The following is a 24,869-nucleotide window of genomic DNA, read 5'->3' on the forward strand; positions in this document are numbered from 1 at the left end:
GGGAGGGGGCACACCAGGGAGGGGGGTACACCAGGGAGGGGGGCACACCAGGGAGGGGGCACACCAGGGATGGGGGCACACCAGGGAGGGGGGCACACCAGGGAGGGGGCACACCAGGGAGGGGGGCACACCAGGGAGGGGGTACACCAGGAGGGGGGCACACCAGGGAGGGACGGTGCGGGGCGGGGACACCAGGAGGGGGCACACCAGGAGGGGGCACACCAGGAGGGGGGCACACCAGGGAGGGGGCACACCAGGGAGGGGGGTACACCAGGAGGGGGCACACCAGGAGGGGGCACACCAGGGAGGGACGGGGGGGGGACACCAGGAGGGGGGCACACCAGGAGGGGGGCACACCAGGGAGGGGGGCACACCAGGAGGGGGCACACCAGGGAGGGGGGCACACCAGGAGGGGGCACACCAGGGAGGGGGCACACCAGGGAGGGGGGACACCAGGGAGGGGGTACACCAGGAGGGGGCACACCAGGAGGGGGGCACACCAGGGAGGGACGGTGCGGGGCGGGGACACCAGGAGGGGGCACACCAGGGAGGGGGGCACACCAGGGAGGGGGCACACCAGGAGGGGGCACACCAGGGAGGGGGCACACCAGGGAGGGGGGCACACCAGGGAGGGGGCACACCAGGAGGGGGGCACACCAGGGAGGGGGGCACACCAGGAGGGGGGCACACCAGGAGGGGGGCACACCAGGGAGGGGGGTACACCAGGAGGGGGGCACACCAGGGAGGGGGCACACCAGGGAGGGGGGTACACCAGGGAGGGGGGTACACCAGGAGGGGGGCACACCAGGAGGGGGCACACCAGGAGGGGGCACACCAGGAGGGGGCACACCAGGGAGGGGGCACACCAGGGAGGGGGGTACACCAGGGAGGGGGTACACCAGGAAGGGGGCACACCAGGGAGGGGGCACACCAGGAGGGGGGCACACCAGGAGGGGGGCACACCAGGGAGGGGGCACACCAGGGAGGGGGGTACACCAGGAGGGGGGCACACCAGGAGTGGGGCACACCAGGGAGGGGGTACACCAGGAAGGGGGCACACCAGGGAGGGGGCACACCAGGAGGGGGGCACACCAGGAGGGGGGCACACCAGGGAGGGGGGCACACCAGGGAGGGGGGTACACCAGGAGGGGGGCACACCAGGAGGGGGGCACACCAGGGAGGGACGGTGCGGGGCGGGGACACCAGGAGGGGGCGGGGTGGGGTGGAGACGGGTGACCAATGGGAAGCGGGCACACGGTGTGGGCGGGGCTGACGGGCGGCCATGGCGGGCGGCACGGAGGCGGAGGGGGATGGCGCGGCGGCTGCCCGGGAGGAGCTGTCCGGGGCGGGAGGGCTGGGGGTGGGCGGCCTGGCCCTGCTGTTGCTGGCGCTGCTCGGGGTTTACCGGCTGTACCGCAGGAGCAGAGCGGGCGGGCACAGGGCGGGAGGGCAGGAGGCGGCGCTGCCGAGGATGAAGCGGCGCGACCTGAGTCTGGACCAACTCAGACAGTATGACGGCGTCAGCAGCGCCCGCCTCCTGCTCGCCGTCAACGGCAAAGTGTTCGACGTGACCAAAGGCAAGAAATTCTATGGACAGGGTCAGTATCACTGTGTGTGTGACAGTCACTGTGTGTGAGACAGTCACTGTGTGTGAGACAGTCACTGTGTGTGTGACAGTCACTGTGTGTGTGTGACAGTCACTGTGTGTGTGACAGTCACTGTGTGTGAGACAGTCACTGTGTGTGTGACAGTCACTGTGTGTGTGACAGTCACTGTGTGTGTGACAGTCACTGTGTGTGAGACAGTCACTGTGTGTGTGACAGTCACTGTGTGTGAGACAGTCACTGTGTGTGTGTGACAGTCACTGTGTGTGTGTGACAGTCACTGTGTGTGTGTGACAGTCACTGTGTGTGACAGTCACTGTGTGTGTGACAGTCACTGTGTGTGTGACAGTCACTGTGTGTGTGACAGTCACTGTGTGAGACAGTCACTGTGTGTGTGACAGTCACTGTGTGTGTGACAGTCACTGTGTGTGTGACAGTCACTGTGTGTGTGACAGTCACTGTGTGTGTGACAGTCACTGTGTGTGTGACAGTCACTTGTGTGGTGTGTTGGTGACAGTCACTGTGTGTGTGTGACAGTCACTGTGTGTGTGTGACAGTCACTGTGTGTGACAGTCACTGTGTGTGTGACAGTCACTGTGTGTGTGACAGTCACTGTGTGTGTGACAGTCACTGTGTGTGTGTGACAGTCACTGTGTGTGTGACAGTCACTGTGTGTGTGACAGTCACTGTGTTGTGTGTGACAGTCACTGTGTGTGTGACAGTCACTGTGTGTGTGACAGTCACTGTGCAGTCATGTGTGTGTGACAGTCACTGTGTGTGTGTGACAGTCACTGTGTGTGTGACAGTCACTGTGTGTGTGACAGTCACTGTGTGTGTGACAGTCACTGTGTGTGTGTGACAGTCACTGTGTGTGTGTGACAGTCACTGTGTGTGTGACAGTCACTGTGTGTGTGACAGTCACTGGTGTGACAGTCACTTGTGTGTGACAGTCACTGTGTGTGTGACAGTCACTGTGTGTGTGTGACAGTCACTGTGTGTGTGACAGTCACTGTGTGTGTGGTGTGAACAGTCACTGTGTGTGTGACAGTCACTGTGTGTGTGACAGTCACTGTGTGTGACAGTCACTGTGTGTGTGACAGTCACTGTGTGTGTGACAGTCACTGTGTGTGTGACAGTCACTGTGTGTGTGTGACAGTCACTGTGTGTGTGACAGTCACTGTGTGTGTGTGACAGTCACTGTGTGGTGGACAGTCACTGTGTGTGTGTGACAGTCACTGTGTGTGTGACAGTCACTGTGTGTGTGACAGTCACTGTGGGTGTGTGACAGTCACTGTGTGTGTGACAGTCACTGTGTGTGTGACAGTCACTGTGTGTGTGACAGTCACTGTGTGTGTAGACAGTCACTGTGTGTGTGACCAAGTCACTGTGTGTGGACAGTCACTGTGTGTGTGACAGTCACTGTGTGTGTGTGACAGTCACTGGTGTGTGTGACAGTCACTGTGTGTGTGACAGTCACTGGGTGTGAGACAGTCACTGTGTGTGATATGTTGTGAAGTCACTTGTGTGTGTGACAGTCACTGTGTGTGTGACAGTCACTGTGTGTGTGACAGTCACTAGGTGTGTGACAGTCACTGGTGGACAGTCACTGTGTGGGTGACAGTCACTGTGTGTGTGACAGTCACTGTGTGTGTGACAGTCACTGTGTGTGTGACAGTCACTGTGTGTGTGACAGTCACTGTGTTTGTTACAGTCACTGTGTGTGTGACAGTCATGTGTGACAGTCACTGTTGTGTGTATCTGTGGTGTGACAGTCACTGTGTGTGTAGGACAGTCACTGTGTGTGTGACAGTCACTGTGTGTGTGACAGTCACTGTGTGTGTGACCACTGTGTGTGTGGTGACAGTCACTGTGTGTGTGACAGTCACTGTGTGTGTGACAGTCACTCTGTGTGTGTGACAGTCACTGTGTGTGTGTGAGACAGTCACTGTGTGTGTGACAGTCACTGTGTGTGTGACAGTCACTATGTGTGTGACAGTCAGTGTGTGTCTGACAGTCACTGTGTGTGTGACAGTCACTGTGTGTGTGACAGTCACTGTGTGTGTGTGACAGTCACTGTGTGTGTGACAGTCACTGTGTGTGTGACAGTCACTGTGTGTGTGACAGTCACTGTGTGTGTGACAGTCACTGTGTGTGTGACAGTCACTGTGTGTGTGACAGTCACTGTGTGTGTGACAGTCACTGTGTGTGTGACAGTCACTGTGTGTGTGTGACAGTCACTGTGTGTGTGACAGTCACTGTGTGTGTGTGACAGTCACTGTGTGTGTGACAGTCACTGTGTGTGTGACAGTCACTGTGTGTGTGACAGTCACTGTGTGTGTGACAGTCACTGTGTGTGTGACAGTCACTGTGTGTGTGACAGTCACTGTGTGTGTGACAGTCACTGTGTGTGTGACAGTCACTGTGTGTGTGACAGTCACTGTGTGTGTGACAGTCACTGTGTGTGTGACAGTCACTGTGTGTGTGACAGTCACTGTGTGTGTGACAGTCACTGTGTGTGTGACAGTCACTGTGTGTGTGACAGTCACTGTGTGTGTGACAGTCACTGTGTGTGTGACAGTCACTGTGTGTGTGACAGTCACTGTGTGTGTGACAGTCACTGTGTGTGTGACAGTCACTGTGTGTGTGACAGTCACTGTGTGTGTGACAGTCACTGTGTGTGTGACAGTCACTGTGTGTGTGACAGTCACTGTGTGTGTGACAGTCACTGTGTGTGTGACAGTCACTGTGTGTGTGACAGTCACTGTGTGTGTGACAGTCACTGTGTGTGTGACAGTCACTGTGTGTGTGACAGTCACTGTGTGTGTGACAGTCACTGTGTGTGTGACAGTCACTGTGTGTGTGACAGTCACTGTGTGTGTGACAGTCACTGTGTGTGTGTGACAGTCACTGTGTGTGTGACAGTCACTGTGTGTGTGACAGTCACTGTGTGTGTGACAGTCACTGTGTGTGTGTGTGTGACAGTCACTGTGTGTGTGACAGTCACTGTGTGTGTGTGATAGTCACTGTGTGTGACAGTCACTGTGTGTGTGACAGTCACTGTGTGTGTGACAGTCACTGTGTGTGTGACAGTCACTGTGTGTGTGTGACAGTCACTGTGTGTGTGACAGTCACTGTGTGTGTGTGACAGTCACTGTGTGTGTGACAGTCACTGTGTGTGTGACAGTCACTGTGTGTGTGACAGTCACTGTGTGTGTGTCAGTCACTGTGTGTGTGACAGTCACTGTGTGTGTGTCAGTCACTGTGTGTGTGACAGTCACTGTGTGTGTGACAGTCACTGTGTGTGTGTGTGACAGTCACTGTGTGTGTGACAGTCACTGTGTGTGTGTGTGTGACAGTCACTGTGTGTGTGTGACAGTCACTGTGTGTGTGACAGTCACTGTGTGTGTGACAGTCACTGTGTGTGTGTGACAGTCACTGTGTGTGTGACAGTCACTGTGTGTGTGACAGTCACTGTGTGTGTGACAGTCACTGTGTGTGTGACAGTCACTGTGTGTGTGACAGTCACTGTGTGTGTGACAGTCACTGTGTGTGTGACAGTCACTGGTGTGTGTGACAGTCACTGTGTGTGTGACAGTCACTGTGTGTGTGACAGTCACTGTGTGTGTGACAGTCACTGTGTGTGTGACAGTCACTGTGTGTGTGACAGTCACTGTGTGTGTGACAGTCACTGTGTGTGTGACAGTCACTGTGTGTGTGACAGTCACTGTGTGTGTGACAGTCACTGTGTGTGTGACAGTCACTGTGTGTGTGACAGTCACTGTGTGTGTGACAGTCACTGTGTGTGTGACAGTCACTGTGTGTGTGACAGTCACTGTGTGTGTGACAGTCACTGTGTGTGTGACAGTCACTGTGTGTGTGACAGTCACTGTGTGTGTGACAGTCACTGTGTGTGTGACAGTCACTGTGTGTGTGACAGTCACTGTGTGTGTGACAGTCACTGTGTGTGTGACAGTCACTGTGTGTGTGACAGTCACTGTGTGTGTGACAGTCACTGTGTGTGTGTGTGTGCAGTCACTGTGTGTGTGACAGTCACTGTGTGTGTGTGACAGTCACTGTGTGTGTGACAGTCACTGTGTGTGTGACAGTCACTGTGTGTGTGTGTGTGACAGTCACTGTGTGTGTGACAGTCACTGTGTGTGTGACAGTCACTGTGTGTGTGACAGTCACTGTGTGTGTGACAGTCACTGTGTGTGTGACAGTCACTGTGTGTGTGTGACAGTCACTGTGTGTGTGTGTGTGTGTGACAGTCACTGTGTGTGTGACAGTCACTGTGTGTGTGACAGTCACTGTGTGTGTGACAGTCACTGTGTGTGTGACAGTCACTGTGTGTGTGACAGTCACTGTGTGTGTGACAGTCACTGTGTGTGTGACAGTCACTGTGTGTGTGACAGTCACTGTGTGTGTGACAGTCACTGTGTGTGTGACAGTCACTGTGTGTGAGACAGTCACTCTGTGTGTGAGACACTCTGTGTGTGTGACAGTCACTGTGTGTGTGACAGTCACTGTGTGTGTGACAGTCACTGTGTGTGTGACAGTCACTGTGTGTGTGTGACAGTCACTGTGTGTGTGACAGTCACTGTGTGTGTGACAGTCACTGTGTGTGTGACAGTCACTGTGTGTGTGTGACAGTCACTGTGTGTGTGACAGTCACTGTGTGTGTGACAGTCACTGTGTGTGTGACAGTCACTGTGTGTGTGTGACAGTCACTGTGTGTGTGACAGTCACTGTGTGTGTGACAGTCACTGTGTGTGTGACAGTCACTGTGTGTGTGACAGTCACTGTGTGTGTGACAGTAACTGTGTGTGTGACAGTCACTATGTGTGTGTGACAGTCACTGTGTGTGTGTGTGTGTGACAGTCACTGTGTGTGTGACAGTCACTGTGTGTGTGACAGTCACTGTGTGTGTGACAGTCACTGTGTGTGACAGTCACTGTGTGTGTGACAGTCACTGTGTGTGTGACAGTCACTGTGTGTGTGTGACAGTCACTGTGTGTGTGTGACAGTCACTGTGTGTGTGACAGTCACTGTGTGTGTGTGACAGTCACTGTGTGTGTGACAGTCACTGTGTGTGTGACAGTCACTGTGTGTGTGTCAGTCACTGTGTGTGTGACAGTCACTGTGTGTGTGACAGTCACTGTGTGTGTGTGACAGTCACTGTGTGTGTGACAGTCACTGTGTGTGTGTGTGTGTGACAGTCACTCTGTGTGTGTGACAGTCACTGTGTGTGTGAGTATGGTTGACAGTCACTGTGTGTGTTGACAGTCACTGTGGTGTGTGACAGTCACTGTGTGTGTGACAGTCACTGTGTGTGTGACAGTCACTGTGTGTGTGACAGTCACTGTGTGTGTGACAGTCACTGTGTGTGTGACAGTCACTGTGTGTGTGACAGTCACTGTGTGTGTGACAGTCACTGTGTGTGTGACAGTCACTGTGTGTGTGACAGTCACTGTGTGTGTGACAGTCACTGTGTGTGTGTGACAGTCACTGTGTGTGTGACAGTCACTGTGTGTGTGACAGTCACTGTGTGTGTGTGACAGTCACTGTGTGTGTGACAGTCACTGTGTGTGTGACAGTCACTGTGTGTGTGACAGTCACTGTGTGTGTGACAGTCACTGTGTGTGTGTGACAGTCACTGTGTGTGTGACAGTCACTGTGTGTGTGACAGTCACTGTGTGTGTGACAGTCACTGTGTGTGTGACAGTCACTGTGTGTGTGACAGTCACTGTGTGTGTGACAGTCACTGTGTGTGTGTGACAGTCACTGTGTGTGTGACAGTCACTGTGTGTGTGACAGTCACTGTGTGTGTGACAGTCACTGTGTGTGTGACAGTCACTGTGTGTGTGTGACAGTCACTGTGTGTGTGACAGTCACTGTGTGTGTGACAGTCACTGTGTGTGTGTGACAGTCACTGTGTGTGTGTGTGTGTGATGACAGTCACTGTGTGTGTGACAGTCACTGTGTGTGTGACAGTCACTGTGTGTGTGACAGTCACTGTGTGTGTGTGACAGTCACTGTGTGTGTGACAGTCACTGTGTGTGTAACAGTCACTGTGTGAGACAGTCACTGTGTGTGACAGTCACTGTGTGTGTGACAGTCACTGTGTGTGTGACAGTCACTGTGTGTGTGTGACAGTCACTGTGTGTGTGACAGTCACTGTGTGTGTGACAGTCACTGTGTGTGACAGTCACTGTGTGTGTGACAGTCACTGTGTGTGTGACAGTCACTGTGTGTGTGACAGTCACTGTGTGTGTGACAGTCACTGTGTGTGTGTGACAGTCACTGTGTGTGTGACAGTCACTGTGTGTGTGACAGTCACTGTGTGTGAAGTCACTGGTGTGGACAGTCACTGTGTGTGTGACAGTCACTGTGTGTGTGACAGTCACTGTGTGTGTGACAGTCACTGTGTGTGTGGACAGTCACTGTGTGTTTGACAGTCACTGTGTTTGTGACAGTCACTGTGTGTGTGACAGTCACTGTGTGTGTGGAAGTCACTGGTGTGTGACAGTCACTGTGTGTGTTGACAGTCACTGTGTGTGTGACAGTCACTGTGTGTGTGACAGTCACTGTGTGTGTGAGACAGTCACTGTGTGTGTGACAGTCACTGTGTGTGTGACAGTCACTGTGTGTGTGTGACAGTCACTGTGTGTGTGACAGTCACTGTGTGTGTGACAGTCACTGTGTGTGTGACAGTCACTGTGTGTGTGACAGTCACTGTGTGTGTGTGACAGTCACTGTGTGTGTGTGACAGTCACTGTGTGTGTGACAGTCACTGTGTGTGTGACAGTCACTGTGTGTGTGACAGTCACTGTGTGTGTGACAGTCACTGTGTGTGTGACAGTCACTGTGTGTGACAGTCACTGTGTGTGTGACAGTCACTGTGTGTGTGACAGTCACTGTGTGTGTGACAGTCACTGTGTGTGTGACAGTCACTGTGTGTGTGTGACAGTCACTGTGTGTGTGACAGTCACTGTGTGTGTGACAGTCACTGTGTGTGTGACAGTCACTGTGTGTGTGACAGTCACTGTGTGTGTGACAGTCACTGTGTGTGTGACAGTCACTGTGTGTGTGAGAGTCACTGTGTGTGTGACAGTCACAAGTGGACAGTCACTGTGTGTGTGACAGTCACTGTGTGTGGGACAGTCACTGTGTGTGTGACAGTCACTGTGTGTGTGACAGTCACTGGTGTGTGTGACAGTCACTGTGTGTGTGACAGTCACTGTGTGTGTGACAGTCACTGTGTGTGTGACAGTCACTGTGTGTGTGTGACAGTCACTGTGTGTGTGACAGTCACTGTGTGTGTGACAGTCACTGTGTGGTGTGACAGTCACTGTGTGTGTGAAAGTCACTCTGTGTGAGACAGTCATTGTGTGGTGTGACAGTCACTGTGTGTGACAGTCAGCTGTGTGTGTGTGACAGTCACTGTGTGTGTGACAGTCACTGTGTGGGTGTGACAGTCACTGTGTGTGTGACAGTCACTGTGTGTGTGACAGTCACTGTGTGTGTGTGACAGTCACTGTGTGTGTGACAGTCACTGTGTGTGTGTGACAGTCACTGTGTGTGTGACAGTCACTGTGTGTGTGACAGTCACTGTGTGTGTGACAGTCACTGTGTGTGTGACAGTCACTGTGTGTGTGACAGTCACTGTGTGTGTGTGACAGTCACTGTGTGTGTGTGACAGTCACTGTGTGTGTGACAGTCACTGTGTGTGTGACAGTTACTGTGTGTGTGACACTCACTGTGTGTGTGACAGTCACTGGTGTGTGTGACAGTCACTGTGTGTGTGACAGTCACTGTGTGTGTGACAGTCACTGTGTGTGTGACAGTCACTGTGTGTGTGACAGTCACTCTGTGTGTGACAGTCACTGTGTGTGTGTGACAGTCGCTGTGTGTCTGTGACAGTCACTCTGTGTGTGTGACAGTCACTGTGTGTGTGACAGTCAGTGTGTGTCTGACAGTCGCTTTGTGTGTGTTACAGTCACTGGTGTTGTGTGGACAGTCACTGTGTGTGTGACAGTCACTGTGTGTGTGACAGTCACTGTGTGTGTGACAGTCACTGTGTGTGTGTGACAGTCACTGTGTGTGTGACAGTCACTGTGTGTGACAGTCACTGTGTGTGTGACAGTCACTGGTCTGTGTGTTGACAGTCACTGTGTGTGTGTGACAGTCACTGTGTGTGTGACAGTCACTGTGTGTGTGTGACAGTCACTGTGTGTGTGAACAGTCACTGTGTGTGTGACAGTCACTGTGTGTGTGACAGTCACTGTGTGTGTGACAGTCACTGTGTGTGTGTACCTGTCAGTCACTGTGTGTTAGTGTCAGTCACTGTGTGTGTGTCAGTCACTGTGTGTGTGTACCTGTCAGTCACTGTGTGTGTGTCAGTCACTGTGTGTGTGTGTCAGTCACTGTGTGTGTGTCAGTCACTGTGTGTGTGACAGTCACTGTGTGTGTGACAGTCACTGTGTGTGTGACAGTCACTGTGTGTGTGTGACAGTCACTGTGTGTGTGACAGTCACTGTGTGTGTGTGACAGTCACTGTGTGTGTGACAGTCACTGTGTGTGAGACAGTCACTGTGTGAGACAGTCACTGTGTGTGACAGTCACTGTGTGTGTGACAGTCACTGTGTGTGTGTGACAGTCACTGTGTGTGTGACAGTCACTGTGTGTGTGACAGTCACTGTGTGTGAGACAGTCACTGTGTGAGACAGTCACTGTGTGTGTGACAGTCACTGTGTGTGTGACAGTCACTGTGTGTGTGTGACAGTCACTGTGTGTGTGTGACAGTCACTGTGTGTGTGACAGTCACTGTGTGTGTGTGACAGTCACTGTGTGTGTGTGACAGTCACTGTGTGTGTGACAGTCACTGTGTGTGTGTGACAGTCACTGTGTGTGTGACAGTCACTGTGTGTGTGACAGTCACTGTGTGTGTGTCAGTCACTGTGTGTGTGACAGTCACTGTGTGTGTGACAGTCACTGTGTGTGTGTGACAGTCACTGTGTGTGTGTGACAGTCACTGTGTGTGTGTGACAGTCACTGTGTGTGTGTGACAGTCACTGTGTGTGTGACAGTCACTGTGTGTGAGACAGTCACTGTGTGTGTGACAGTCACTGTGTGTGTGACAGTCACTGTGTGTGTGACAGTCACTGTGTGTGTGTGACAGTCACTGTGTGTGTGACAGTCACTGTGTGTGTGTCAGTCACTGTGTGTATGACAGTCACTGTGTGTGTGACAGTCACTGTGTGTGTGTGACAGTCACTGTGTGTGTGACAGTCACTGTGTGTGTGTGACAGTCACTGTGTGTGTGTGATAGTCACTGTGTGTGTGACAGTCACTGTGTGTGTGACAGTCACTGTGTGTGTGTGACAGTCACTATGTGTGTGACAGTCACTGTGTCTGTGAAATGTTATGAAATGCCCACAGGTAACTTGCTAAGGAGAGTTACATTCACTGCACAGCATGATTTATTTTCAGGGAAAGTAATTTTTCTAGAAATACAGTGCTATGCACGGTACTGAAGGAATACGTGTCAATTTCAGTGTTTTTATGGATGCGTAAGATCGTAAATAAATCTCCACCTGAAAGTCGGTTAACAGCAGGACATAAACTTGTAACAAGTTGAAGGACTGCTGCGTGCACATTTTAAATATTTGAAGATGTTATCTCCATAGTTTATGATGATGTATGCAAGTACAAAGATGGTATCTGCAGACATTACTGTTTTAAATAGATCTGTCTCCTTTAATCCCAACACTGAAATATTCGCCATCATTCAGAATAGATCTGTTACTTATTCTCTCAATGCTAAATGTACACTTTGAAATACAATATTCTTGAATGTGCACTTTGCATTTTTTTTAAAAAATCCTTTACTTGCGGATCTGCTACCAATTGTTGCTATGTGATTGGCTGCTTGCCAAAAGGTGCAAAAGAGTGATTTGTAGTAACTTTTTATCAATAAAATATGCTCTTCTCATTTTCCCAAAGTGAACACTAGTGAAGTTTCGAGAGTTGCTTTGTCTATTGATAAATTATACCTTGAACATCCCATCCTCGTCTGGCTTCAATGGCTGCCCATCCCCCAGAGGATCGAGTTTAAGATTCTCATCCTCTCTTTTAAAGCCCTCCAGGGTCTTGCTCCTTTCTCCCTGCCTCTGTGACCTGCTAAAACCACACCAACCCACCCGCTCCTTCCGCTTGACGGACACTGGCTGTTCCACACTGCCCACCCCACCATCAGCGGTCAGGCCTTCAACCACTCTGCTCCCACCCTCTGGAACTCCATCCCAGAATCCATTTGACTTGCCGCCTCCAGGGCCTGCTACAAGGCCCGTCTCAAGACCTTCCTTTTTGGCCAGCTTTCGATCATCACTTGCAATTCGATCACTTGCCCTGCACCCCAATTTGATTCCAACCCCAGCTCCTGTGCAAACCTTGACTGTCCAGCACCTTGGGACACATATTCTGATGTGAAAGGAGCTATAAAAATGTAATTTGTTTTTGTTGTTGTATATTTTACTTTGTGGCACATTAACTTTGTACACCAAACTGGAGATACCATCAATATTACACTATTTATTGTAAAAGTGCAACACTACTTGTTTCATATCCAGTATCTTCAAACAAAATAATTTGCCTATATTGAGCACATAACAGGTATTATATTATGTGCACAATATAATATAATACCTATTTTATATAGGTAATATATTATATGGAGAAGAAATGAGAATGAAAATTGTGAGTGCATTAGAACAAACCAAACTAGCCAAAGAGAAAAAAAGTACAAAGCACTACAAAAACAAAATAAAATGACTTGTTTTGGTTCCTTAGTCACCAGTATTTAACCCATATGTGTGTGAGGCCAGACTTTAAGTATTGGGGTGAAACCTTAGGTTCGATTCCCGAGCAGGGAATGCAGTCTGTTTTTGATTGACGTCCGCACTCACCCTGACTGTTAGCTCACTCGACAAGACCATTGATTAAATATTGATGATAATAATCCTTATATTTGATCTAATGACTTACATGTCAGGACATCTCAAAACGCTTCACAGGATATACTGTAAAGTGTAGCGACTCTATTTTATAGGTAAACACAACCAATTTGCCCACAGCAATGTCCCACAAACAGCCATGAAGCGAGTGACCAATTTTTATTTGGGGGATTGTTGGCCAGGACACTGGGAGAAACTTCTTTCTCTTTTTAAATAGTGCCATGGGATCTTTAATATCCACCTGACCAGGCAGACGGGACATTGGTTTACAATTCATCCAGAGGCCAGCACCTCCAACAATGCAGCAAATACCCCCAGCACTGTATTAGAGCGTCAGCCAAGACTACAAATTCAAAGTCCTGATGTGGGTCTTGAACCTAGTATCTTCTGATTCCAAGGCAAAAGTGTTACCAAATGAACCAGGCCGAAACTAAATCACTCAACCACTCACTAGCTTAGTCATTTTTCGTTAATTAGAAACGCCATATGGCTCGCAGATTTTCTTTAAAAAAGCTCTGTGATGTTAAACTTTTAGATGTTTAATACATAGTGCCCACATACATTTTATTATGGTTGTTTTCTTTGAATAGTGTCCTGTCATAATTTAATCTCTTTGATATTTTTGTTAAGAGTGAATTGTTTGTTTATCTGAATTGTTGCATAATTTTGGGGGTAAAATATTTGGGTGTATTTGATCAGGTCCTTTTCATCTTTCCTGTTTCTATATGTAAAAGGCATTGTTCAGAGGCAGTCCAGGAGCAAGCATTTTGATACAGTGCTGTCAGTACCTCATTGAATCAGTCACTGTTGAACCTAGATGGTAACTATTTAATTCTGAAAACTACCAAGCTGAAAGAGATCCTGTCCTATCTAATATTGCAGACTGGAAAAAGGTCACAAGGTAGAGAGCAGGAAATTCCACTCTACATATCATGCCCATGCCCCACTTTGGGCACAGGAAAATTGAGTTCACCTCTTAGATCAAGAGTGAAATGTGCATCTTTATGGATGGTATGGCTCACTACCACACTGATGGGATACTTAGACACTGAGCCACAGTAGTTGATGATCAAAACTACAGCTACCTGAAAGCACAGAGAAAAAGATTGAAGGATGGGATGGACTCAAGGATGAAGTTTCCTGGAGAGGGGGCAGAATAGCTGCAAGCTTGCACACTGATGATTGGCCAAGGGACATGAAGCAGGCTGGTGTTTGCTGAGTTGAGGCAGTCAGTAGGGTAGCAGAAGGTCACAGAGATAGGAGGTGGCGAGAGCCAGGAGGCGATTTGAAAGTAAGGATGAGAATCTTTAATTTACTGGGGGATGGAATTAGAGGTGATGAGCTTGGGGGCCTGGTGCAGGAGAGGACGCAGACTGCAGGGTTCTGGATGGTTTGCAGCTTTTGGGAGATCATCTGGGGAGTCCGGCGAGCAGGGCATTGGAATAATCGATCCTGGACATGGTGAAGCACTTTAGGTGAAGACTTGTTGATATTGAGCTGTAGAAATTTACAACTCATCCAGGATTTGATGTCTGACAGGTAGTTGGTCAGACCAACGTTGGTCCCGGAATTGAGGTTAAAGGTGGAGAGAGGGAGTGGGATGTGAATGTGAAAGTGTATCCCAGGTTTAGATTTAGAATAACCATTGTTATATTGAAACATTTTTGATGAAATTGTGCAATAGTTTATCAATATAAGGAATTGACAGCCAGATTACTCCTCTTCCCCTGCCCCAGCACTTTACAAATTCGCAACTTACAGCTAAAAAAGTGGAGGATTGATTGGTAGTGACCAGATTCATAGCCTGGAATCTGTTCTCCTGTAATTAGCTAATTGCAATTTCATAGATTCATAGAATGTTACGGCACAGAAGGAGGCCATTCGGCCCATCGACTCTTTCCTTGGAAGAGTAGGACACAATACCATCTAAGCATGTTTTAAATATGTTGCTTTAAATAATAATAATAATCCTTGCATTTGGTGGTATTTTGGCAATAAAAATCCTTGCATTTGGAACATCTTAAAACGCTTTACAGAATATATGGTAAAGTGGATTGACAGTGCATTTTGTGGGCAAAACATGACAGCCAGTGTTCCACAAATAGCCATGGAGTGAGTAACCAATTGTAATTGGGGATTGTTGGCCAGGATAATAGGAGAAATGGGAAATGGTGATTGTATTTCTGGATTTATTCATGGTTGAAACCTTCAAACCCTAAACCCCAAAACTCAGTGCTCAACCCCCAGATAAGAGGGCATGAATTGGAAGATTTTGATGAGGTGAGTAAAAAGTAAGGTCTCGAGGCTTGTCAGTGTAGGATGATTTGTTAGGGATCACTGTATAGGATGATTTGTCAGGGATCACTGTATAGGATGATTTGTCAGGGATCACTGAAAAGGATGATTTGTCAGGGATCACTGTAAAGGATGATTTGTCAGGGATCAGTGTATAGGATGATTTGTCAGGGATCACTGTATAGGATGATTTGTCAGGGATCACTGTATAGGATGATTTGTCAGGGGTCACTGTATAGGATGATTTGTCAGGGGTCACTGTTGGACCAGAATTGCTTGATGACATTTACAAGAGAATTTAGATTAGTTTTGGTTCCTCTGCAGGTCTCTGTGATCTTACTGTTCTATTGCTGAAGTTGAGGAAATAAGGAATTAGAAATGATTTTTCCTGTACAGGAATCCTAACATTGCTCCCATGTCTACATGGAAAGGAATTCCAGGAATTTCTCTTTCCTGAGTTGACTCTGGTACAACAACAAAATTACATTTGTAAAGCGCCTTTCACATCAGGAGGATGGCCCAAGGCGCTGGACAGACAGTTTCAGACCAGAGATGGCGGTTGGGATTGGGGAGGGTGGAGGGGGGGAAGTAGGGTGATTGAAAGTACGGTCGAAGAGGAGGGTCTTGAGATGGATCTTGAAGGAGGCAAGGGAGGGGGCGAGGGGAGGGACTGCGGGATGGAGTTCCAGAGGGTGGGTGCAGAGTGGCAGAAGGCCCACCTGCCATTAGTGGGGTGAACTAGGCAGGGGACGTGAAGCAGGACAGAGCCCACTGAGCGGAGGGAGCGAACAGAATGGTAGGGGGTCACAGAGGTAGGAGGGAGCAAGACCATGGAGGGCTTTGAAGGTGAGAACCAGGATCCTCTGTGTGATGGGAAGCCAGAGGAGTTGGGCAAGGATGGGGGTGATAGGGTCGCGGAGCCTAGTGCGGGAGAGGACACAGGCTACACAGTTCTGGATGATCTACAGCCTATGGAGGGAGGAGTTGGGGAAGCCAACAAGCAAGGAGTTTGCATAGTCGAGCCTTGAAGTAATGAAAGCGTGTATGAGGGTTTCGGGTTGAGTGGGTTGAGTTCTAGCAGAGTCCAAATGGTCCATTAGAAAGGAGGCGTTTCATAGCCCAAATACTCCTTTTCCATCTTATATTAAATTCCACCTATTCAAACTTTTGACTAAGATACATGTGTTTGAAGGTTATATGTTTGTCAAATAGAATTTGGAGAAATTTATTTTGATTCATGGAAACTCCACTTTACCAGTACATTTCTGATCAACATATGTTGATTTTGTTTTTACAGATGGTCCCTATGGTATATTTGCTGGCCGAGATGCTTCTAGAGGGCTGGCAACTTTCTGTCTTGATAAAGATGCACTTAGAGATGAGTTCGATGATCTGTCTGATTTAAATGCTGTACAAATGGAGAGTGTTGGAGAATGGGAGATGCAATTCATGGGTAAGTATTCTTCTTTTCTAGTTGTATTCAACATTGTAAACTTGTTCCATTTTAACCCGTTACATTAAAGAAAAAAAGTTCGAACTGAAAGTTGAATTCAACTAAATTTTTGTTTCGTCAACTGGATATCTGACATTCTGACCCATCAGAATGCTTAACTGTATCCAAACCAGACAGTTTCATGCATGCCAAGTACACATATACTTTCCCCCTGGAGGAATGACCCTTCATACCTAATTCCAAATAGTATTCGATACAGACTGTTGAGAGTTTTCTGATGGGCATCTTACAACAACAATAACAAAATTACATTTATAAAGCGCCTTTTCGTCGGGAGGACATTGAACAGTCAGCGATCAGGACCCGAGCGTGGGGGGCAGGGTTGGGATGAGGGAGGGCATAAGGGGTAGAAGGGCGGCTGAAGGCATAGTCAAAAAGGATGGTCTTGATTCGTGCCTTGAAGGAGGCAAGAGAGGGAGCAAGGCAAAGGGATTGTGGAATGGAGTTCCAAAGAGAGACTGAAATACTATAAATATCTTACCCTTTAAGAAATTTCTTTGTCACCATGTAAAGTGGTTGTGATCTTCAACTTTACTGTGCACATAAGATGAAGCTCCTTTAGTTGTTTTTTTTCTACTGGGGCATCAACCAAGAGGAATGGGGAACAGATAGGTACTTTCTATTGATGGATCAAAATAAACTATTAAAATCAAGTCCTCCATCAACCCAGCATCTGAAGCAGACAGTGCAGTGCCAGGTTTTAATGGTTGGATGGAAAATCTACTCAACCATGTCAGAACAAAATGTAACGTCATCACCCACCTGCCCCTTGTCACCCACCACCATGCCCTCTCTGTTCCCCTCACCCTCCCCATCATCTGCTCCTACCAGCACCCCCATCCTACATTCCTTCCTCCCCATCTCTCCCTCCTCCTTCTCACCCACCATCACCTCCATGAAACCCACCACCTGCTGCGTCGACCCACTCTCCACCAACTTGCTGGTCACCCAGCTCCCCCTCCTCTGCCCATTACTGGCTGACGTCATCAACCAATCCCTCTCCTCCGGATCAGTCCCTGCCCCCCTCAAAACTGCTGTCATCACCCCCTTCCTCAAAAAACCTTCCCTAGATCCCTCAAACCCCAGCCACGACCACCCTATTTCTAACTTGCTATTCCTCGCAAAAGTCCTAGAACGTGTTGTTGCCAATCAACTTTGTGCACACCTCTCCTCCCACTTCCTCTTTGAACCCCTCCAGTCCAGTTTCCACCCTACCCACAGCACAGAGACTGCGCTTGTGAAAGTCACAAACAACATCCTCTCTATCTGTGATCAGGGCTCCCTCTGCCTCCTTGTCCTCCTGGATCTCTCCGCCACGTTCAACATAGTCGATCACACCATCCTCCTCCACGGTCTTTCCTCCGTCATCCACCTCAGTGGGACCGCACTCATCTGGTTCGAGTCCTACCTCACAAACCGCCAGCAGTACATCTGCACAAACGGCTTCTCCTTCCGCTCTCACCCGGTCACCTGTGAGGTACCCCAAGGATCCATCCTTGGCCCCCTCCTCTTTCTGATCTACCTGCTCCCTCTTGGGGAAGTCATCCACAGACATGGGTGAGAATACTTCCACATGTATGCGGACGACACCCAACTCTACTTTTTCACCTCTTTGCGACCCCTCCAGTCCCCTGATGTTCTGTCAGCCTGCCTGTCAGATCTCAGGGGCTGGATGAGTGCAAATTTCCTTCAGCTGAACGTTGACAAGATGGAAGCCATACTCTTGGCTCTCGTCAACATTTAAACCTAACGGTTCTCACCTCCTTCACCTGCCCGACCTCCGCCTAAAACTCTCCGAACTCATACGCAACTTAGGCGTCAGATTCGACCCCCAATTATCCTTCCTCCCCCACATCCGGTCCCTCACCAGCACCGCCTTTTTCCACCTCCGTCGCATCGCCCGTCTCCACCAATACCTCACCCCAAAAGCCGCTGAAACCCTGGTCCATGCCTTTGTCACCTCTTGGCCGGTCTCCCATCCACTACCATCCATAAAATCCAACTCATTCAAAACTCTGCCGCCTGCATTCTCACCCGCACGAAACTCCGCTCCCCGATTACCCCAGTCCTTGCCAGACTGCACTGGCTGCCTATCCCAGAGAGGATCGACTTCAAGATCCTCACCCATATCTTCAAATCCCTCCCCTCCTCCGCACCCCCCTAACTCTCTGACTTCCTCTCTCCTCAAAACAGTGCCCGTTGCCTTCGGTCCTCAGGGTCTGACCTTCTCCTTGTCCTCCGAGTCCTCCGTTCCCCCATCAGCGACCGTGCCTTCTGCCACTACGCTCCAAGGCTTTGTAACTCCCTTCCTCACTCCCTTTGCCTCGCCCCCGCTCTTCCTATTTTCAGGTCTCAGCTGAAGACCTTTCTTTTCGACCGCGCCTTTGGTCACCTTCCTCCCCTTCCCCCTGGCTCGGCCCCGGGATCCGTTACTGTGAAGCACTCTGAGACGCCGTCCAGCGTGGAGGGCACTATATAAATCCAAGTTGTTGTTGTTGTAACGTCTTCAATGACTTAACTAAATCGTGTCAACTCTGATTAGTTCCAATAACACAGTTAGGAGTGAAACAGTGGCATTTTAGAAACTTGTATACTTAAATTACTTTATGCTGGTTTTATATCCTTATTCAAACATCTTGTAGACCAAAATACCATTCAAGATAAATTCTTCACTATTTTTCCATAATAGGGTTTGTATATTCTGGCTATATGGTACATTAATTAACCAGTGAACCAAAAAGGCTTTCAGTGTGATTCTAAAATCAGATTTGAATCCTATTGAGACCATTTAATGTTCCCTTTTTGGAATAAGTAAACCAGTCCAGATTTGGGGTTGAGGTATTTTTTTGAATAGTTCACCGCTAGCTCTCTGGATCTTTGCAGATTAGAGAATTGCTTAACTTCCAGTATCACGGAGTGTGGATATACTGACTCAATTTGAAATGTTGAATGATCTGCATTTGGCCTAGATTATTTATCTCATTATGAATATAATTTATTAAAAGGTTTCTTTTAAGTTTTTTTTAAATTTGCTTAAAATAAAATGATGTACAAACTGTACAAATGATGTACAAACTACAAATGTACAAACTGTGCCTGTTTGGAGAGTAGCTACATGTTCACTTCCTCATCTTTCTGTTTGCTGAACTGAATTTCATTGGGACTTTTCTGTTTTTATAATTAAGAACATAAGAATTTGCTTGGCGAAAGAAGACCAAGCTCCATCCAGTTCGCCTTCCACCATCCTGGCAGTTGTCATGACACGTCATGTCCCAAACTATATACTGTATCCCCAGATATTATTCCCTAACAGAAAGCTACCTAATTTGTTCTTGAAAGAATCAACACTTACTACTTCCATCGTCTCCCTAGGGAGCCTGTTCAATAGGTTTACTACTCACTTACTGAAGCAGTATTTCTGTACATTTGTTCTGAATTTACCCCCTTCAATGGCCAACCTGTACATCACTGATGATACTGTATGTACAATTCCCTCTTGAACACATCATTAATCACTAATTGAAATAATTAGGTGTTCCAAAACAGTTCATTTGTTGGATTATTGCTAATTGTGTGAAAATGTCAATTATAACCAAACCTTTCTGTAAACTGGCATAAACATTTAACCTTATATTGTTATTGCAGATATTTACCCCAGGCAAAATCTATCTTAAAACAGGGTAACACTAATATAGTACTAAACCAGTATACAGTGATACATCAATTGCCTTGTTATAGTTCTGCCTCGCTTATGGTGTGGTTTACTGTAGACTAGAAGCACAGTACACCTGCTTTTAGTGTTGACTTGCGAGCTTCCTTCATTAAAAAAATGCCCAACTTGCACTGGTTGCCACTGATGACACTTCCTATATGTACAATTCCCTCTTCAACACATCATTAAGCACTAATTGAAATCAATTGTTCTCAGTTTCCATGCCCCAAGTAATAGTTGGCAGCAACTTTAACACTGTCACTTTGCTCCCTTAGTCTTAAATGGTCCTAACAATTATTTAGACTATGTTTAGAACAGAGTTGCAGTATATGGACCAGGCTAATAATTAGCAGGAAATTTGAAAACACATTGATGCTGGTGACCTGGTATACCTGTAAGAAGAAGAGAAATATCTCGGACATCATTATTACTACTTAAAGTTGCAGTGGCTATAGGAAAGCAATTTAAGTTTGTGTAGCAGAGCAAGCTGCTCAAAAAGTAAATTGTGTGAAAACACAAGGCATCATTTCAATTCAGAATGCATGTGTGATTAAATTGAATTCTCGTCTAACTTGCAGAAAAATATGACTATGTTGGCCGACTGCTGAAACCAGGGGATGAACCGTCAGAATATACAGACGAGGAAGATGTCAAGGAGCATGCAAAGCGCAACTGAACCCGTTTGTCAACCAAAGCATAGGCCTTCCCTGCTGCACACCATTTTACTCTGATTTCTGCAGCTTTGTTTTTCTTCAGAAGCTACAAATGATTGAATGCAAAATATATTTTGTAAAAGTGGTGATACTCTTGTGTGGAGATTTTACTTCAAATGTCTGGTATGTGCTGCCAACATTGTTTTGCAGTTGTTGTAACGCATCAGGTAAGGTTATGTTCATATTAGCAAAAAAAAAACACCCAAGAGTTATTTAACTTAGGCCATTAGTTTGCCAATATTGGAGGTGGGGAGAACGAGTCATCTGACATTCTGCTAATATCTTCAGAGACTTTAAATGGTGGTTGTGATTTGGGGGCAAGGCTCCCAAGTCATTAGTGTATTTGTTTTTTCATTAAATAGCTTGCACTACCAGAAAACTAGAGTTCAGAGTTGAATTCAGCATTTGAAGACTGCAGAATGTAGTTTTAATGTTTTTTTTCCCCCATAAAACTGCACTAAGTCAATATACAGTAATACAAGGAAAGGGAAGGTACAAATACGATTGTCCTGGCTTAATTCAAACAGCCATCTGCGTGTGCCCACTGAATGTTTCACAATTAGTTCTCTGCAATGATTGTAGTGCTGAAGTCTTGGTCCCCTTTCGTTTATCAAAATGTAGGTAATATTCATAGTGCCTTATTTTGATTACTTTTCTACTGCAACCTGAATTATTATTATAAATTGATTCCCCAAACTTGAGTAAATGATATAATAGTATGTAAAGGAGAGAAGCAGTCATTGCATAAAATGTAGATCTGTTTATCATTGCCTATGGTGTATTGTCATTTGACTGAACAAAATATACACATGTGTTAACTGTATGTACGGCTGTCATATCCAGTGATACTGCCATATTTATGTAGTGATGTACAATTTGGTGTTCTAGCCAGACTCCCAAATTTTGTGATTTTTTTTCTTCCCTCTGATTTGCAGTTTCTCCTTTGTTCTGTGGGAGAGGAGGAAGCACCTTTTAATTATGTGGGATAGAGGGAAAATTGGATGGTAAGACATTGCAAATCTTGTAAATATGTGCAACTGTTTTAATAAAGGCATGTACTACAAACCAAACTCAGAACAGACTTTGTGAGAAGTAAAAACAGAAACCCAAGTTATAGAGGATGGTGGAACAGATAAATAATGCACAATAAACAATTGGTTATTAATCTGGTCTGATTTGTGACTTATTTTCAAAATATTTAAATCCATTTTAGTGCATGGGTTGTAGAAATGGCAGCAAAACAGCTCAGTTTGTGGTATCTTAAGTATTTAAGCTTTTTTTTAGGCAAACAGACTTTTGTTGCATGATAGTTTTAAGTATTTGCAATTTTCCCACTTGGTACTTGTTTATTTGACCAAAATGTTTGCATTGTTTGCATTTGTATTGCATGTCTACATGTAATTTTATCATCTTTGGCTATTTCAAAGATTGCCAAACCCATGTCAAAAACACTTCTTGCTCAGTGAATATATAATAATAATAATCCTTGCATTTGATATAGCGCTTTTCACGTCGAGAGGACATCCCAAAGCGCTTCACAGAACAACTGTAAAGTGAATTGACTGTATATTTGTGGGCGAACGCGGCAGCCAATTGCGCACAGCAGTGTCCCACAAACAGTCGTAGATTGAAAATGACCAATTTATTATTGTTTTTTTTTTTTTGGAGGGATTATTATTAGGCGTGTGGAGTAAGGAAACTTGCCCAAGGTTTCGCCCTGACTGGAATTGAACTCAGGTCTCTCGCTTGCAAAGCGAGTGCTCTAACCACTGAGCTACAGGACTCCACAATATTGCAAACATTTTTTGCCAGTTTTTGCTTATTAGCCCTCCAGAGTTAATATCTTTTCTGCATCTGTCCAAAAATTACAGAAGCAGTACTTGCAGAGAGATGAGTGTGTAGCATTTCAGTTCTATATCATAGTGTGTTTCTTCAAATGGATTTAAACATCGTATCCACTATTGAAACAGTACCTTAAGGACAAAAAAAAAACCTCAAGTCAAGCTGAAAGAAATTGTTGTATTCAGTCTGGTGAGAAATTGTTCTTAAGCAGTTCAGAAATATGCAAGACGTGTGACTCAGGCAATGTACATCCCAGATATGCATGACAAGAAGGCGTACACCTTTTGGTTCAGATATTTGTATTCCTCTACCGTTATACGTGAGTCCAGCTCAATTGGCTTTGGGGTGCTATAAAAGGAAGTCTGTTCCATCCTAATGGGATAATAATAATAATAATCCTTGCATTTGATATAGCGCTTTTCATGTCTTCTAGATGCCTCAAAGCCCTTCACAGAATATACTGTAAAGTGAATTGACGGTATATTTTGTGGGGAAGTAGGGTGAAAGACTGCTAATGGACATGGGAGTGCAGGAAAGGTTTATTTTGTGGAATTGTTGGAGAGTGGAGATACATTTCTGTCATTTCTATTTTGACATTACAGTGGAATTTGTACAATCCCAGTGTATCAACAGTTACACAGTGCCTCATGTTACTCAAAAAAAATTGTGGTCATTCACTCCATGACTATTTGTGGGACACTGCTGTGCTCAATTGGCTGCCATGTTCGTCCACAAAATTCACAGTCAATCCACTTTGTTATATTCTGTGAAGGACTTCGAGACATCTCAAGAGCATGATAAGGCGCTATACCAAATGCACGGATTATTATTATTATTATCCTAGATTTAATATTGGCCCACTGCACTGAAGGTGTTCCCTATATTTCAAAGTGTTTTGTTGTAAGCTGATTTAGAAAGATGCTTGTGTATATTTCCAATCAGAATGACAATGCATAAGAAAGGGTATGTAATAGTTTGAAACCCTCAACTTATTTGTATATACATAATAAATAGTTTGCATTTATATAGCAACTTTCACGTCAGGAGGATGTCCCAAGACACTGAAATATACATATTCCTAAAACAAAATTGTACTATGAATTTCCCAGCACAAATTAATGACTGATTAATAATGGTCACAAGTCCAGATTCTGTAAATATATCTGATTTTGTTCTGGCTATTAATGGCAAATTCAATCCCAAATTATTTTTATTAATAGCTAGAATAAGATTATGGAAAAGTAGATTAATTTTAAAATGTATTCTTAAATTCAAAGCTCCTTATGAAAGCCTTCCTGTTGATGGCTATAATTTTAATTAATTATCACAGATTCACATCCAATAAAACATTGACTTTTTTGTTTTTCAGTATTTACTTGGTTTCAAAAGATGTCTGTGGGTAATGATCTTTTCACAGAGTTATCTTCAGAATCTGAGCCCCTATTGTTTTTTTTATTTTGCAAGAGTGTTTTTTCAGATGGACAGGCATCCATTCTTTTACTTACTTTTGCTTTTGTGCTGTTGATACTCAGGGCCGGTATGAGATGCACTGTGTTCTAACAAATGTAATCCAAATGTCAGAAGTTGGAACTGAAAAAGAAATACAGTAAGCGCTCCGAGACACTGCCCGACGTGAAGTGCGCTATTTAAATGCAAGTTGTTGTTCAACCACAGTACTAACTAGAAATTAAATGTATTATCCAGGTTTATCTGTTTTGTGTCTTTGGGAACCTTTTGTCATTGTCCAAGGCTGCGTGAAACAAGGCAGTTGCACCTTTGTGTTTATGCTTTGCTGTTTAAACTTAATAGAAAAGAATGTGTTCATAAGCTGTCAGAATCATTGCAGAGTGCCATTTGATTAGAATAGTCTATTTCTGTTGATAGCTATGCCAAAAAGTGTGGTTGTTTTTATATGCAGATAAGTACTTTTTAATTCTACTGTGAAGATCTGTTTGCTTACGGAAGTAGTTGCTGCTGAAAGAAATAATTTTTAAAAATAAAACAAAGTCTGTTTTTGGAGGTTGAGGTAAAATGGGAATGGCCTCCTGCAAAACTTCCATTGTTCTTAGTCATTTAGGTGAATATTTACATGGAAGAAATCCTACTTATTTCTATGAAAGTTTAAGAGAATCATTGTACATCTAAGAGGATCATTTCAATACTTTCTATTTACTAATT

The 24,869-nt window shown here is 46.3% G+C and overlaps 1 protein-coding gene across 1 annotated transcript; it reads left to right on the plus strand.

The window, feature by feature from the left end:
* The first annotated feature begins 1,282 nt into the window (after nucleotides 1-1,282).
* On the plus strand, nucleotides 1,283-22,014 carry pgrmc2 (progesterone receptor membrane component 2). The gene is made up of 3 exons (XM_042339011.1): nucleotides 1,283-1,598; nucleotides 16,209-16,364; nucleotides 20,715-22,014. The coding sequence occupies exons 1-3, from the start codon at nucleotides 1,283-1,285 to the stop codon at nucleotides 20,810-20,812; spliced, it is 570 nt and encodes a 189-aa protein (XP_042194945.1). The 3' UTR covers nucleotides 20,813-22,014.
* Nucleotides 22,015-24,869: the final 2,855 nt, after the last annotated feature.

Source organism: Callorhinchus milii, unplaced genomic scaffold (genome assembly GCF_018977255.1).
Source record: "Callorhinchus milii isolate IMCB2004 unplaced genomic scaffold, IMCB_Cmil_1.0 Scaffold1, whole genome shotgun sequence".
NCBI classification, from domain to species: domain Eukaryota; kingdom Metazoa; phylum Chordata; class Chondrichthyes; order Chimaeriformes; family Callorhinchidae; genus Callorhinchus; species Callorhinchus milii.

Bases quoted from the DNA above. Each gene is read 5' to 3' on its own strand.
- pgrmc2 (XM_042339011.1), top strand. From the start codon at position 1,283: ATGGCGGGCGGCACGGAGGCGGAGGGGGATGGCGCGGCGGCTGCCCGG. The intron at 1,599-16,208 runs GTCAGTATCACT...TTGTTTTTACAG, and splicing joins CAAGAAATTCTATGGACAGG to ATGGTCCCTATGGTATATTT. The intron at 16,365-20,714 runs GTAAGTATTCTT...TCTAACTTGCAG, and splicing joins ATGGGAGATGCAATTCATGG to AAAAATATGACTATGTTGGC.